This window comes from Lissotriton helveticus, chromosome 10, assembly GCF_964261635.1.
Source record: "Lissotriton helveticus chromosome 10, aLisHel1.1, whole genome shotgun sequence".
Taxonomy (NCBI): domain Eukaryota; kingdom Metazoa; phylum Chordata; class Amphibia; order Caudata; family Salamandridae; genus Lissotriton; species Lissotriton helveticus.
The window spans coordinates 899,707,488-899,723,016 of NC_136071.1; the positions used below are offsets into that span (position 1 = coordinate 899,707,488).

A 15,529-nucleotide genomic window follows, 5' to 3' on the forward strand; every position below is an offset into this window, starting at 1 on the left:
ATTCATAAAAGCATTTCATATGACAAAACCATCAACAAAATAAAGAGACAACAACAGGTGACATATTAAAAATCATCAGAAAACAGTTAATTCAATTTAATCTATAGGTGTGTGGTGTTGTCAACACGTAGGGACCGATTACGATGTCGTCCGGTAAGCAGTCCAACTGAATCGGTTTCGGAATCAGTTCAGAACGAATCAGGTTCTGCAAGTCCAACTGAACGATTACGATTCTTCCGGACATCATTCTGTCGGACTAGCATTGACTTCAATGGGAGCCTGTGTCCCGACATACTACACAGGCTCCCATTGAAAGAAGGGGTGGGTGGGGAAAAGCTTGCACCCCGAGGCAGGCATCCCATGGTGCTTGCCACACTGGGCATGCATGGGTAGGGGGGACCCATGGGCACCCCCACAGGTCCGATTTGGAGGGCCCCGGGTGAAGGGGGGCCTGCTACAGTCCCCAAAGTTAGATTCCAACAGCTGATCCGTGTCGGCCCAACCGAATCGGCTGCCCGAATCTGACAATTTAATTGCTCGGCTGGAAACGCGGTCCGTAGACCGCTACAATTTGGCTCTGAACAACTCGGATACTCCCAATGCCTTTCGGAACAAAGTAGGACAGTTCGAACACTTTCCAGCCCTCGTAATCGTTCGTTGGGAAACATGTCCGGGTCGGTCGGAAAGGCGAGTTCTGAATCTGATTCAACCTAATCGGATGACGTTCGGAGCGTTTGCGAACGGCATAGTAATCGGGCCCTCACCTGTGACAGGAAATTAAGTACATGGTCATAAAACAGAGCATTATTAGCTTATGTAATAATGTGATACATTGAGTGTATAACGCTCAAGCATCCAATGCGAGTATGAATGGTGCTGTATTCAAACTATAAATATATTCATAAATAGTCATGCCACACCTACTGAGATCTTTTAACAACCAATACCCTTCAAATATAATGGGCCAAATGCTACTTTAGTAAACTTATGATAGAACACCACCTGCACAATCAAAATTCATATAAACGTAGGTACCTTTAATTGCTGACTGAGTACAAAGAAATCAGAATAGTAAACACAATCAATTGGCTGTGACATAAAACTACTGCCCGCTTAAAAGCGTTACCAACAGGTCTACATTATTTGGCATTTACATTCCATTTACTTTACAGACTTTCCAACTTTGGGTCAAATATTAAGTGCAAAATGGCATACCTGTTGAAATGAGACAATCCAAAGGGGTAAACACATGTTCCATGGTTGAGTAAAACCGACCACTAAAAGAAGGAAAAATCAGCACAACATGAACACATACTTCAAAGTATTTTAAACATGCAGGTATGTGGGGAGGATTAAAAAGATGAATTTCCCACAATAGATTCCATGGTTAATTTTGCTCTCCACTACAGCATAAAACATTGAAAGGATTTATAATAAACTTGGCATGAAAGTAGAACACAGTAATTTCTGAGACATTTGCATTTGAAAAAGGTGTCAGGCTTGCTTCAAATGATCAATATACAGTATATTGTGGTTATTTAACTATTGAAATGTGGAACAAAAATTACAAAAAAACACAGGGCACATTCACTCATCTTAGGGCACAACGTTAACGGGTAATAGCTTTCAATATTTGTTGAAAAAGGGCTCCACAAAATGAGAAAACTACAATCAGATGATGGGAAATGTTAGAAATGGGGGTCTCTAGTTGGCAGTAGTATGCACCATGATCAAGTGGGGACCCTTCATTCTAGTAAGGGTAAGGGAGTTACGCACACAAGATAACCCCTGCTCGCCCCCTTGGTAGCTTGACACGACCAGTCAGGTCTATCTCGGAGGCATTGTGCAAAGCATTTGTACATATAACACACACTAACACAGTGAAAACACTACAAATGGGACTCCACGCCAGTTTAGAAAGATAACCAATCTTTATCTAAACCAAAAGGACAAAACGCCAACATACAGAAGTAGCAATTTAAAGGTTCAATCAATTCTATCCACGGAACTCTATGGCTGCATTGATTTTAACGCAAAGTACCTTTGATGCGTCAAGATCCAAGACAAAAAGCAACCGCAGAGGGGAGAAGTGTGTGAAATCACAAGTGATGTGTCGATTGAGTCCCAGGAGAATGGAGGCATTGGTTCTGCTGCACATAGGGGAAGAGTTGCATCAATTCCTTACCTCAAGGAGAAGCGATGCATCTAATTCCGAAAGGGGTTCCCTTCTGCAGGGAACTGCTCTGGAAACTTGGTGCACAGGACCAATGTGTGGAGAATCCAGGTGCGCTGGGGCAATGCGGTGGCAAAACAGGCGATGCATCGATTTCCACAGCCACAGATAGGTGATGAGCAGATTCCTTCAGCTGCACAGCAGGGCCTGCGTCCAAGTCGGAGCAGGGGTCTTGGACGGCAGAGACACAGTGCTCTGAACTCGGGCTGTTGCTGTTCTTCCAGCCGCGAATAGGCAGTGTGTCGATTTTTCAGCCGTATCGCAGCGGTGCATTGGTTTTTCAACTGCACAGCATGCTTGCAGCGTGAAAACAAAGTTTGAAGGGTGATGTGTGGATTATAAGTATTTGAAGCAGCAAACCCACCTCTAAGGGCCCTGAACTGGATTTGGCACCACTTGGCAGGTCAGAACTCCCAGCAGAGGAGTTCAGGGGAGCTGCAGATGAAGTCTTTGATGGCCCGGAGACATCCAACAGGAGGCAAGTACACACAAGCCCTCGGAGAACTTGTAAAGCAGGATACCAGAAAGCAGCGCTCAGTTCTTTCATTGCCCACAGACAGAACCATCAACTGCAGGCCCACCCAGCCAAGCAATATAGTACAGGGGCAGCATTTCTAACAGCTCTTCAGATTTTCTTCTTGGTCAGGTCCTCAGTCCTGAAGTGGTCTAACAATGTGGGGTTACAGGAAGAATACTTATACCCTTTTCTGCCTTTGAAGTAGGCTTACTTCAAAGGATAGTCTTTGTAATGCACAGATCCTGCTTTGCCCTGACACAGCTCCAGCCGCACTACATAGTGGGGGGAGACAGCATTGTGAGAGAACAGGCACAGCCCTATTTAGTGGTCAGTGACAACTCCTCCCACCACTCTAGCTCAGAAGAGCCATCAGCGCCTGGTGATGGGCAATCAGGATATGAAGCGCACACCTCAGCTCTCTTTGTGTGACTGTCTAGAGTGAATGCACAAACAGCCCAACTGTCAGTCTAAACCAGACATGGATTCCAAAAGCAGGCAGAAGCACAGGATCGTAAAACAAGAAGATGCCCACTATATAAAAGGGGCATTTTCAAACACACAAATTAAAATCCTCCTTCACAGAAAGATGTGTTTACATATCCTACCTTTCAAACACACTGCACCCTGCCCATGGGACTACCCTGGGCATACCTTAGGGGTGCCTTACATGTATAACAAGCCAATAGGCCTCGCCCATAGGCAAGCTTTGACCTTTGGCGATTGGGTGGAGTGGCGACTGGGGACAGGGAGGGAGAAACAGACAAGGAGGAGATGAAACAGGGACGAGAGGGCAGAGGGAGAAGAAACAGGAAAGAGAGGGTGGGTGGAAGGAAAGAGCAGGTGCGGCCTAGATTCGACCTACTAGTTTGACATGACTCAGCTGCAGATTTATCAAAAATGTTTTATGTTGGATTGTGGATTTTATGTATTGTTTGGAAGTATGCATTTTAATCTCCTTTCATCCCATATCTTGATGTTTTATATATTTATGCACTTGTATGGTTGTAAACCAGCTTATAAAGTTGAATTGATGATGACATGACTCCATTCGCAATTAAATGAGGTTAAAAAAAAAGAATTTCAATGATTTCTTCACACAGGCAAAAAAAAAAGCATTTTCTCATACAGCTCCCAAGAAGACATAATATAGCCGGAAAAGGAGCTGCGCTGCAAGGCGTGTGAGAATTAAGACCGTCAGCGCTACTTGTTGCAAAACGTGTCAGGTCATTATGGAGTCACTTAGACTACCAGAAAAAAATATGCCATGGTGGTGCTATACAGAAGTGTTTGCAGTCCCACAGATATTTCGATTCCATTAAGAAGTTGTTATCTATGTGCACCAAGAAGCATTACGAAGCAGTACAGTGCCTTGCACCAGAGGCACAACTAGAGACAAATTGGGGGGGGGGGCTGGGGAGGAGGGCTAAGTCTTCCAGCCATAGGCAGAGTGGAGATGCAGGGACTCTAAGAAGGGGTGAAAAAAACACAAAGCCTCGTAAACAAGTGAATGGTCTTTAAAAGACCTGTTAAGTACTCGGGTGCAGCTGGCAGCTCAAAAACTGTCTGTGTGTGCCTGGGAAGCTGTCTGAGGGGGTTGAAGCCCTTTGAGCCCTCTGGGCGTTGCGCGCCTGCCTTGCACACACTATAAAATTACTCATACGATTGCCGTTAAAACAGCGCCTTGACGTATCTTTACACACTGCAGTGTTTAAACCCACTCAGCACCCTTACCTTGCTCGATTAATTGACGTTACCGTACTCTCACTCAGATCTTGAAACACAGAAGTGTTGGTGTTCCTGGTGGGGGGCTTAATTGGGGAGGGAAACCTTTTCTTTTCCCGTCCGATCCCTGCTTTCATTTGTTGGACTAGTTGCAGCAACCGTGGCAAGCTTCTGTGATACAATCTAATTAGTGAAGCTGTTGATTTCAAAAGCCGGTCAGGGAGGGGCACTTTGAGGAAGCTGGAGAGCTCGGTCACGTGGCTAAGCTTATGGCCTGCTTTTGATATATGCCCAAGTAAGGAACAGACGCTCTGGAGTAAACTGTGTTGAGGGCAGTCTAATGGTTCCTCCAACCTTCCAGATGATCATCTCGCCTACTGAACTGTAAAGGGGTAGACCCGGGGACCCGTAGTAAAACCCCTAATAAGTGTGGGAACGCCCGCATTAGAAGAAGGTCCAGAAATGTTCCATACACGCGGACTTCAACTACAGGGGAAAACGCCGCGCCAGTCAGCTACACCCACCTCTCGTATTTTCCCACAGCAGGACGAGAGGGCGGAAGGAGGAGGGGCTGACCCCGGAACCAGTGAGCCTGAACCATTGAAAAGACACGCAACCCAGGGAGGAGGGCCGTTGACCAGGAAAGGAGTCGGAAGTCAAGCGGACCCGGGAAACGAGGAGAGTAGCAGAGACGCCGAACAGACCCAGTTAGAAGACGCTAGTCGGAGCCAGGATGGAGAAGCCGGTTTGGACCAGGACGGAGACGCTGGGGAAGCCGATGAACCGGAAGACGGCTGGAGCGAATAGTGGTGGTGTCCCCCTGAGGAGGTTGTCAAGCGGCCGCAACTCAGGAGAGTTGTGGCAGGGCCGGTGAGTGACAGGGTTCTAGGGAAAGTTCGGGACGAGGGAGGAGGTTGAATAGGCGGAGGATACGGGCAGGTCACTCGGGAACACAGGCTCATTTCTTGCACTGATGTCCCTGCATTGATCCCTGCATGCATCTCCCGACACCTCCTGATTTATCCCTCCTGTGCACATTTTCCCTCATGTCGGATTTAGGAAAGAAAGTAAACCGTTTGCCCCAAACACTCTCGTGGCTGGAAACCTTGTTTTGGAAATACGAAGCTAAGAGAAGTGTCTTCGTTTTTCATTTTCTTTGTATTCACACTGGTGAGGTGAAGGGTAGCATAACGCCTGTTGGAATAACAATTACATATCACTTACGGCCCCTTTCTCCCTCTTTACGAGCCTTCGGGAGGAACCAACCACGGCGGAGGACTCCAGATTGACCCCGTTGAGCACCAGCTCAGAAGAAGACGAGGAACCCCAGGGACAACCAACTAACATAGCCAGGAACGAAGAAACCCTATCAGGAAAACTAGAGACTCTCCCAGTGGTGAAACCCAAAATTCTTCTTTCTGATACAACAATAAACACCCTTGGAAAATACATCCAGCCTCCGCGTCTGTATATCCGACCTGCCCTCCACATGAACATATACTGAAGTATGGTATGGGCCATAATTTAACAGCTGGAGCGTTTTATACACGTTCCAGTACACAGTGTGCTAATCTAACCGTATTTGTATCGCGTCATCATGCCATTTATATGTCGTCTAAGTGCTTCCCGGTACTGTGAAAAAAAATTGAATAAAATCAAAGCCAGCATTTTGTAATCTTTGCTTTTCATAAATCGGACTTAAACCTACGGCGCTGCTTTCCCCATTGTATGTATTTCTCTATACCCGTACATCATCAGCAGAGGAAAAAAACACTTCTCTGCAGGTACCAGATGGTTTTTGTCTGCAGGCACAAGATGGTTTTTCACATACAATTTCGGTCACCATCTACAAAATGCAGCTGATGACACTGCGAAGAGTACTCTTTCTTTCCACTCAAACAGCCTGTTGCTTCAAGGGGTGCGCCCAAGCACGAGTGCTTATTTGTTTACAGGAAACCTCTGCATGCAGCTGCTGTGAAACCTTGATAAAAAATAATCTAAAACAAGCAAAACAGAAAGCATGGTAACCTGACCCACGAGGAATGCAGTTGCCACCCTGCGCACCGCTGCTCGCTATCACCGTGGGAGTGAACTTTAAAAAAGACGTGGGACATGCGCCCGCCTTTAGCCATTTGCTTGCCTTCATTATTGAAGGACACATGCAAAAGCCAATCCTGTGTGGGAGGAGTCAGACCCACACGGAGTAAACACAAGAAGCCTCGCAGAGCAGAGCATGCACGCTGGCTCAGGCTCGACCTAAAAAGGGAAGGTTTCGGCATGGCAAGTGGGTGCACTTGCCAGGTCGACATGGCAGTTTAAAACTGCACTTGAAGACACTGCAGTGGCAGGCCGGAGACATGTGTACAGGGCTACTCGCATGGGTGGCACATTCAGTGCTGAAGGCCCACTAGTGCATTGGATGTGCAGGCCAATGGCACACACAGTGCACTTGACTAGGGACTTATCAGTAAATCAAATTTGCCAATCATGAATAACCATTTATACTCACAATTTATACAGGGAGCACTTGCACTTTAGCACTTATCAGCAGTGGTAAAGAGCCCACAGTTCAAAAACCAGCAAAAACGAAGTCCATAATCCAAATACGGGAAGCAAAAGTAAAAAGACAGCGGAAACCACACCACAGATGCCAGGTCTAATAGTAAAGAAATAGCGAGAGCATTCGGACATTTTACTTTCAGAAACAAAAACATTTTCCAGAGCTCATAATTTTCAGTGAATTCTTTTGCGAATTTTAATACTGCAAAACCTAAAGTGAATACATATGTAAGGCACCACTGTAAGCAAAACTGAAGAACACATAGATGGAAGATAGGTGCTGAGAGGCACAGGACAATCATTGATGTAAAAGGAAAAAATACATTGATATTTAACTAGCTTGCAAATAAAAAAAATTGGAAAGCTTGGAATCAAGCGTTTCACAAATTTTAGACTTAAAATAAAATGTTAAAAATGTAACAAAGGTGGATTAAATTAGCAGGCTCGGATTGTATTCAGAACCGGGTAGGAGGCAAGGACAATTGGATGAGGGATCTGACCACAAGCCAAGCACTGTGTCCAACCACTCCAGTGGCGAGTGAGCATGGGTGTAGCCTAAGGTAAAGACATATATACAAGTACTAGGATGCATGAACAGTGGATTGCAGGCCTGGCCTCCACACAAGCCTGCATCCAACCCCGCCATGCATGGCAGAAGGCGGCAAGTAGTGGGGTTGGACATTCAAGCGATAGACTCACATCCACCCACTTAATGTACCTTAGATATTCATCAAACAGACCATAACAAATTTTAGAATACACACTGAATTGCCTTTCGCTCAAAATTAAGATTTAAAAACCACTAAACAGTCACCATTTGCAGAGCTAGCCATAGATGGTGAATTGCAATGATTTTTACGTTTTGTTTTGTAAACATAGCTTCATTTTAACTATGGTTTTTAATTACATTTCAGAGTTTTGTTAAACCTGCAGTTAAAAATTCTAATCAATCCTAAACATAACTTCACTTTGTGCTGTCATTTGATAAACACATTACATGCCTGTAAATGAAAGTACCTGCTGCAAAAATAACTATAGTGAACCTGAATAAACTCCATCCACATGGTATCTTTACCTCCCTTACTATGGTTTCTTCTTTCACACGGTAGATACTGTTACCTCCAGAACCATGATTAAATTACCCTCCCATGTTAAAACTAAAATCACAGGTGGGTGGGGGGGGGGGGGGGGCGGGGTCATGTCCAGGATGGCACCCAAGTAGGAGCTGATGTACGGAGGAGCTCCGCCTCATGAATTGGAGAACGGGCCATTTTCACTGATATATGACAGGTGGATGGCAAGATAAAGGCGAGACAGTTGGTGCACCGCTTGGCTGGCCCAGGCAAACCATAGTTTCCAGTGATGAGTCTCCTCCTTCATGGTGGCGGCCATTGCGCCAAGCCTTATAGTGCCCATTTAACTTCCCTGCAGGCCTCCTGATGCTAGGGGGATTGCGCGGAGCGTGAGACGCGGCCGGAGGAATACACAGCCTGCCCCGATTACCTGGGAAGCCTGCTGAACCTGGTTCTCTGCTGGGGGAGACCGCCTGGTGTAATCCCTCCAGAGGATCAGTGATCACACTTGATCCTGCGTAGACCTTTTGAATTCCCACATGGACCTCCAGGAGTCGTGGGCGCTTGCTAGAGGAAGACACACAGTTTGAATGGGAGTGCGGCCCACTGCGACCTGGTGAGCCTGTGTCCCTTGCGATGAGCAGCCAATTGAAAGTCAAATGCGGCAGGCTGGAGCACACGCCCCTGTGAGGACTGCAACCCACTGCACACCATAAACTACTGAGAAACGAGCAGCAGTGCCCCGCTGGATGGTGAAAGGCCCGGGGCTGGACACGAGATGGGCTGTTGAGTTACAATAGCAATGACAGATTTGTGGCTGCGTCTGCATCCTGCTGGGTGCTGGGCAATGCTGCATATTCGGCAGCCATGGAGCGGCTGATGGTTGCCACCGAAACTATATTCAACTTCACTACGACAGAGGCCTGTGCGAGGGTGAGTGCCTTAGGGATGGTCGTAGCTGCTAAGGGGGCTGGGACTAAGCGAGCACCTGGACCTTTAAGGTTGAACATCTGTGGCATAGACATTGCTCGGTTCCAGGGAAGAGCCATGTCAGGACCTCCCTTCCCGGTCAGAGCACTCTGCCATTGGGATTCGCCTTCCTGTTGTGCCAACTCCAGTTGGGCAGCTGATTTCCAAGTACCGCTGATGGAGGAGACCTGGGGGTGGGGAGTGTTTTGAGGGGGGCCCTCTCCTCTGCAAGCCCCTAGTGCGGCCATAAATTGCCCTGTGGATATGGCAACTCCACGTGGCAAGAGGAACACGTCCATTAAGGACCAGGTATCTAAGACTGCAGCGAAGCAGGGAGATGGCATGAAGGACTCCAAATTCCATACACGCCCCAAAAGAAGATCCTCAAAGCCCGCAGAAGATGCAGCCTCTGAATCTCGAGGTTTAATGTAAACCCTCTTCCTAACACTACATGAATATATTGCGACCCTAAAACAGGAAGTAGCTGGCGACAATAAAGAGATTCGCAGAAAGATGGGGAACTAGGCAGATGAGTTGATTCGCTGGAGCAAGGAAACACTAGAGAAGTAGAAGAACTAGAAGCATGCAGTCGCCAAATCCTTAAACTTCAAGATCAAAATGTGGACCTGAATTACCATCTAAAGGATTTGGAGAACAGGTCCCGAACATCTAACATTCGTATAAAAGGGGTCCCTTTACAGGTAAAAGCTGGCTGGAGGAACGTCACACACATCGTCCGCCGCAGGACATTCTCACATGCCTGCGTAACTATTGCCAAAAAGAAATGATAATGGCTGTGGTGAGAGATAAAGGTGCTATTACCTTTGAAGGCATGCAACTATGGAACTATCAGGACTTGTCGCTCCAATGGCGTAGGGCTTTGAAACCTGCGACCACAGTACTCAGCGAGAAGGATATCCACTACAGGTGGGCCACCCAGTTTCGTCTTATTTTAATGTGGGGTGTAGAAACACATGCCGTCCACACACTGGGAGAGCCCTCTTCAATTTTGGGGTTGGAACAGGAGAAACCTAATCTGAAGTCAACGCAGCATCAACAGTCTCACTATTCGCCACCTCACACCACAAGAAGATCCCGACACCAAGTCCGGAAGAAGTCTGGCAGACCGTCAGCTGCCGAGAGTCCAAGAGAGCCCTTGGCCCTTCTGCAGCACCTTATACAGAGGGAGCGAAACCTGGGCTTTGTCACAGAATGAGAAGGTGTCCCGTCTCCCATGAGGGAACATTACCTTTACGGACGTTGCTGGCTTACCCCGTAGATATGATGATTTGCTGTCCCTGCTGGGAAGTCTAGCATGCCCGGCTGAATGTCCACACTCCCCTGGAAATTAAGAAAGCATTATCTGTCTATCCCTGAATGCAGCGGAGCTCCCGCACGTCCCCCTCGCCTCCAAAACTATTCTCGCTAAAGACATGGACCCTCAACACAAAGTATTTGGTTTATACAGGTTGCAATGTTTACCCTCTTTTGTTTGACTGTCCCTCAGTCTTCAAGATGCTCCCAGACTGTTCCCGCATTGCACTCACCACCAGTTAATTGGAGACTACTGATCTCGGAGAGAGGCTTTTTAGATGGTACCTCGTCCACAACCTCCCTGGTCGACTTACCACTTCGTAACCATGGTGAAGGTTCCGAGCATTACGCCCGAGGTCTAAATGCCCCAGCAAAGCATTTGGTATTTTTAGCCTTGTTGAGAAACTCCCAGAGTGATATATGTCTTACAAGAAACCCACCTACTTCGATGCAATTGGGGCAGAATGAAATCTAAATGGGTCGATAGACAGTACTTCTCGTCTGGCCTAGGAAGAAAGTCAGGCTAGCAATCCTCCTGGCTCTGCCTTTCACCTATTTGCTCCAACTCCCAGGGCTCACCCCAGGGGTGCTCTAGTGTTAGTGATAGGCACCCTCAGCATTGGCCAATGATTTAGAACAGCCAACCTGAGCATAAGTGCAAATGCTCACACACAGGCCTGCAATGGCAGGCTTAATACACGTTTAAAAACATCAGGTAAGTATCACTTCCTAACATGTGCAAGAAGGGCGAGTGCACTTTCACACCGCATTACAGTGGGAAAGTGCCCAGAGTCCCAAGGCCAAAAAAAGAGAAGCAGCAAAACCCATGAGGAAAAAGCAAAATGTTTAGGGAAACACTACCTCAAAGTCTCAAGTCTAACACGCTCTGAAACCCCAATGATCACATAAAGTAAAATAAGGATGTTGCAATCGCCAAGGAGCTCCATGACCACATAGAGGAATGAGAATGTTATACTTGGAAACTTGGAGAATAAAATGTATAGGAAGATATCTAAGGAACTGCCAGATTTCACGTATTCCGGACAAACATTTTGAAAGTCAGAAGGGGGTGCCAAAATCGTTTCCATACACCAATACAATGAGTTTTCTTATAGGAACATTTTGAGTAGGTGTGACCCTGAAACCATAGAACTTATGGCTACCAAATTTTATTGGCACGGCAGCCCTTATTCATTAGGTACACCTTCTTGGTTTTGTGGAAATTCATCAGGCCATTTTGGGAATGGAAGAACCAATGAGAAGTTCTAGTGCGCAAGCCAAAGTATATATCTTTCATTTGACCGCACGACTAGAAGTTTGTGCATGTGAAGTAAAGGATAAAATGGCATAGGTTTGTGAGCAGAAAATAAAGTGGGATACTGCAAGAGATAAGCAAATATGTCTGCATGCCCAGAGGTCGGCATAGGCTTAGTCCACTCCTTGGCGCACCCTAATTACATATCCCTTGATGGACATAGCTCCTTGATGGAACATATTGACATTAATTTTGCAACAAAACATATTAAACCCTTGTTGTACTTCACAAACAAATGTTAAAACACGCACATGGGAAAGACAACAAAAATACCCATGTTGGCATGGTCAAATGTTACGTCCTGGAAGACTACATTTAGAAATTCCCTGACACGCATAGTAACACAATCGAGCCTACGGAGCTACAATTTTCTCCAAACCACTTTGCACCCTTTCCGGTGTACGTGAACACTAGACAAAACATACATAAGAAACACTCACACAGCCAGAGGTAGGCCCTGGTGAAGAGTATGCCTTGGCAGAACATCATTAAATATCTAAACACAAAATATATACCAGCGTCTATACATATAGACGCTGGTATATATTTTGTGTTTACATGTCAGTTTGGGGCTGCATATTCCAGTTGGTCTTAAAACCGTGGCCTCTGACTCTCTTATCTTTCTTGTGTGTTTTTTTTCATCATTAAATATCGCCACAATGCATACACTGGAGAACAAATTTTGTAACAATGTTTATCCTTGTATATGTTTGCAAAAACAAGACACACAAGTTATGCAGAACACATACTGCGTTCGGCGTGGGAGCAGCCAAAGACGTGGTGGACCATGTTCACAAATACCCTGACACCCACACAATACCACACTGAAACAGATGGAGTTTCACTATGGGCCAAAGTATCCTCCCTCATGTCCGATGTTCGCAAACAACTAATAAAGTAAACACATAAGGTGCACACAACATACAACACGAGATGTGGGCTTCCAGCTCCAAGAAGGGCCTTCATCATACTTCCCCTTGAGACACACAACACATTGGGCCTTTTCAAAAAGAGCATTGCAAATCAGCAAAGGGACACCTATGCAAAGGGGCAGTTTTTCTACTTCTGGGAATTTGCAAACATTCCCAGGACTATGGCCAAATATTTTCTACACTTTGAAAACACTAACTAACATGTGGGGAACACACTACCAATGCTGTGATTCCATGTTAACAAGCATAGCGGACATGCCTTACAGGTATTTAAAATTATTTCCACATGCATTACAAGCTCACCACATGCATTACATGCAACGCATTCCTCCTGGCAATATTTAATATTTGTGCACGTAGTGCATGGCGACCATAAGCAGTAATCGTGCGGTCCTCTTTGTTCAATAGTCGTGACCCTAAGAACAGCGGCTTCAGATCCAACACCTGAATCTGCAGCCAAAGCTGTGCTGGGTCTGTCTTTGCCGCCACTCCTATCCACTTGTCCACGGGTCCCATCATGTGCAAGACACACAGAATTGTATACCATGCCTCTGCAGTAGTGCACGCCTACATACCATTCAATTCCAAGGCAGATAGCCAAGTAGGGGTGTCCGAGCTCTAAGTCCCATCTATAAACCATGTATTGTTTTATACACAATATGACTCCAACCAAGTTATTGCAGTAAGATTCGCAAACCCATTCTAAATAGCTGGTTGCTTAGTAAGATTTCCTCAATGTGAGACGAACACTTAACATGCTACCCTGTTTATCAGAAGAGGGATTCTGCAACTCAGAGACCAAAGAGGAAAGGTCTTAGCCTGCAGATAAAACTTAGAGGTGCCTAACAGCGGCCTGTGAACGGTCCAGTCGCAATAGTGCCGCAGCCGCCCATTCAGACTTGGATAAGGACTCTTGAACTGGCACACACCTATGCGTTACAGCATAAGAACAAACTGAGATCCTTATTCATTTAAGAGTGCTCTTAGCTCCACCCACTAACCAGTCTACAAACTCATAGCGTCCAGGAAGTGAGTGAGTTTCCACTAACCACTACATTTACCACCCCACCTGGGAACTACAAGAGCACCACCCAATCAATGCAGCCCCCACGGGTAAAGAAATTAATTTGTTTCTGTTAAAGCCCAAATGAAATACGGCAGCTATGTGACAGAGAACAGAGTAGGGCTAGATGAAATACAACGTTTCTTTTTAAATGTAGACAGTATGCAATTGCCCCGTTTCTATCCAACACCTAATTCTGCGAGATTGCTAGCTGTGGTCGAACATAAGCGCCAGTTTCCATAAAACTCCTAATTCTGGAAGAGGCAATGTTCCTAGGCACTCAATTCTTGCACATACGGAAACAACAATATTCACTACATCTGTCCTTTTCTCCTATCATTCCCACTTCAAACTTCCCCTGCTTTTAACAATCAACCAACAAACTCAATTACTTCAATGTCCAGCCCACTGGTTATCTTCTAAGAAAAATAAAAGTACTTTTAATCACACAGTGGTACGAAATATCACACAATTTCATTTAGGGTATTTATTTTTGACTTATTTTTGTTTATAATGCGAACCATCACTCAGAGGAGTTTGAGAGCAAAAGAAAATTCTAATAACCAAACCTAATGTTTTGAGACAAAATCCATGCTTTCATGTGTCTTCTCAATTTTAAAAGGTTTGTTTCAGCTGTAAGTGTCATGAGGACGTAGTTTTAAAGTTTTGAGCTAAGGATTGAGAAACATAGCCTCCCCATTTCTCCGATTTACACCTTGTGGTGGTGACAAATTCAAGTATACTTGCTGATCGGAGAGCACTGTAAAGAAAGGGACAGCTATTGGTATAGTAATATTTCTGCAGAATACAAGTATGACTTGAATTGAATATGCTGTTGGTGAGTTAACCAATGAAGTTTTCTATATTCAGTGATCTTACATTTTCTAAGTTGAATGGGAATCAGATGATCGCATTTTAAATGCGCCGAAGAATCAATTTTTGGGGAGGGCTAAGGAAATGGCAATGCAAAAACTAAGTTTAAGCTGAATGTAAGCATTGGCTACTACAGCTCTATGGGAGAAATGTTTAAAAAGTTATCTTGAGAATCCTGATCTGGGAGAAACACAATTTAGTTACAGGATCAATTTGCGCCTTTTGAGGTACCCAAGTGACATAATCACCTTGTGCATCCACTCATTCCCTTTTCTTAACTAAACCCACACCTTGTGGCCCCTTTTGTCTGGCCCCCCATAGTAGTGATGGCAAAAAGGCATGAATCAGGCACAGATGCAGGTTTTAATGCTCTCCAAAAATCAAATAGGCACTCAGTCTTCTTTGTTTTCACGCTTCTTTACCCTGGTGGTCTAGTGTGCATGCACTAGGTAAAGCTTCTCCGACGAATAGCTCATGAGCTACTGGCAGCTCTCCAACTACATGTTGGAAGCTCTGCTGTAAGCCTACCACTTAGAATTGTTTGCTTGGTTGAATGAATATACTTATAACAAAATTGAAAAGTGGGGTTTCCAGATGGAAATGTGTTTAAACCTATTACCCTATGTATGTTTTATCTTTTTTTCTGTCAAAAGCTGTCTTTTATGATGTAAAAATCGAAAAAGACTTTAAACCTGGAACCTGGTGTATTTTAAGGACTCAAAAGGTGGAGGTTTGGAGGGAAAAGGTTGAATATTGAATTCAACAGTTCTAAATGTGGACTTGGGTTACTATAAACATTGTTATTTCAGCCTTAAGATACCGTTCAAGATGAATGTGTACTAAACAAATGCATGCTATGATACGTTATATTTAAAGCTGATCTTTGAGTGATAAATCATTCTGTGTTGCGGAGACTTATTACAAACATGGTACCCTATGGCTGTTTTGTACTAATGCAT

At 45.2% G+C, this 15,529-nt stretch overlaps 1 protein-coding gene across 5 annotated transcripts in view; it reads right to left on the reverse strand.

Annotated features, from left to right (window-relative positions):
• LOC144784620 (thiamine pyrophosphokinase 1-like) overlaps positions 1 to 15,529 on the reverse strand; it is a 1,414,696-nt gene that overhangs the window by 1,358,543 nt on the left and 40,624 nt on the right. For all 5 annotated transcript variants that reach the window (XM_078663541.1, XM_078663543.1, XM_078663544.1 and 2 more), the window contains exon 2: positions 1,216 to 1,277. In XM_078663541.1, the coding sequence (XP_078519667.1) occupies positions 1,216 to 1,258 (43 nt within the window). In that variant the 5' untranslated portion in view covers positions 1,259 to 1,277. The remainder of the gene's footprint in view (positions 1 to 1,215; positions 1,278 to 15,529) is intronic.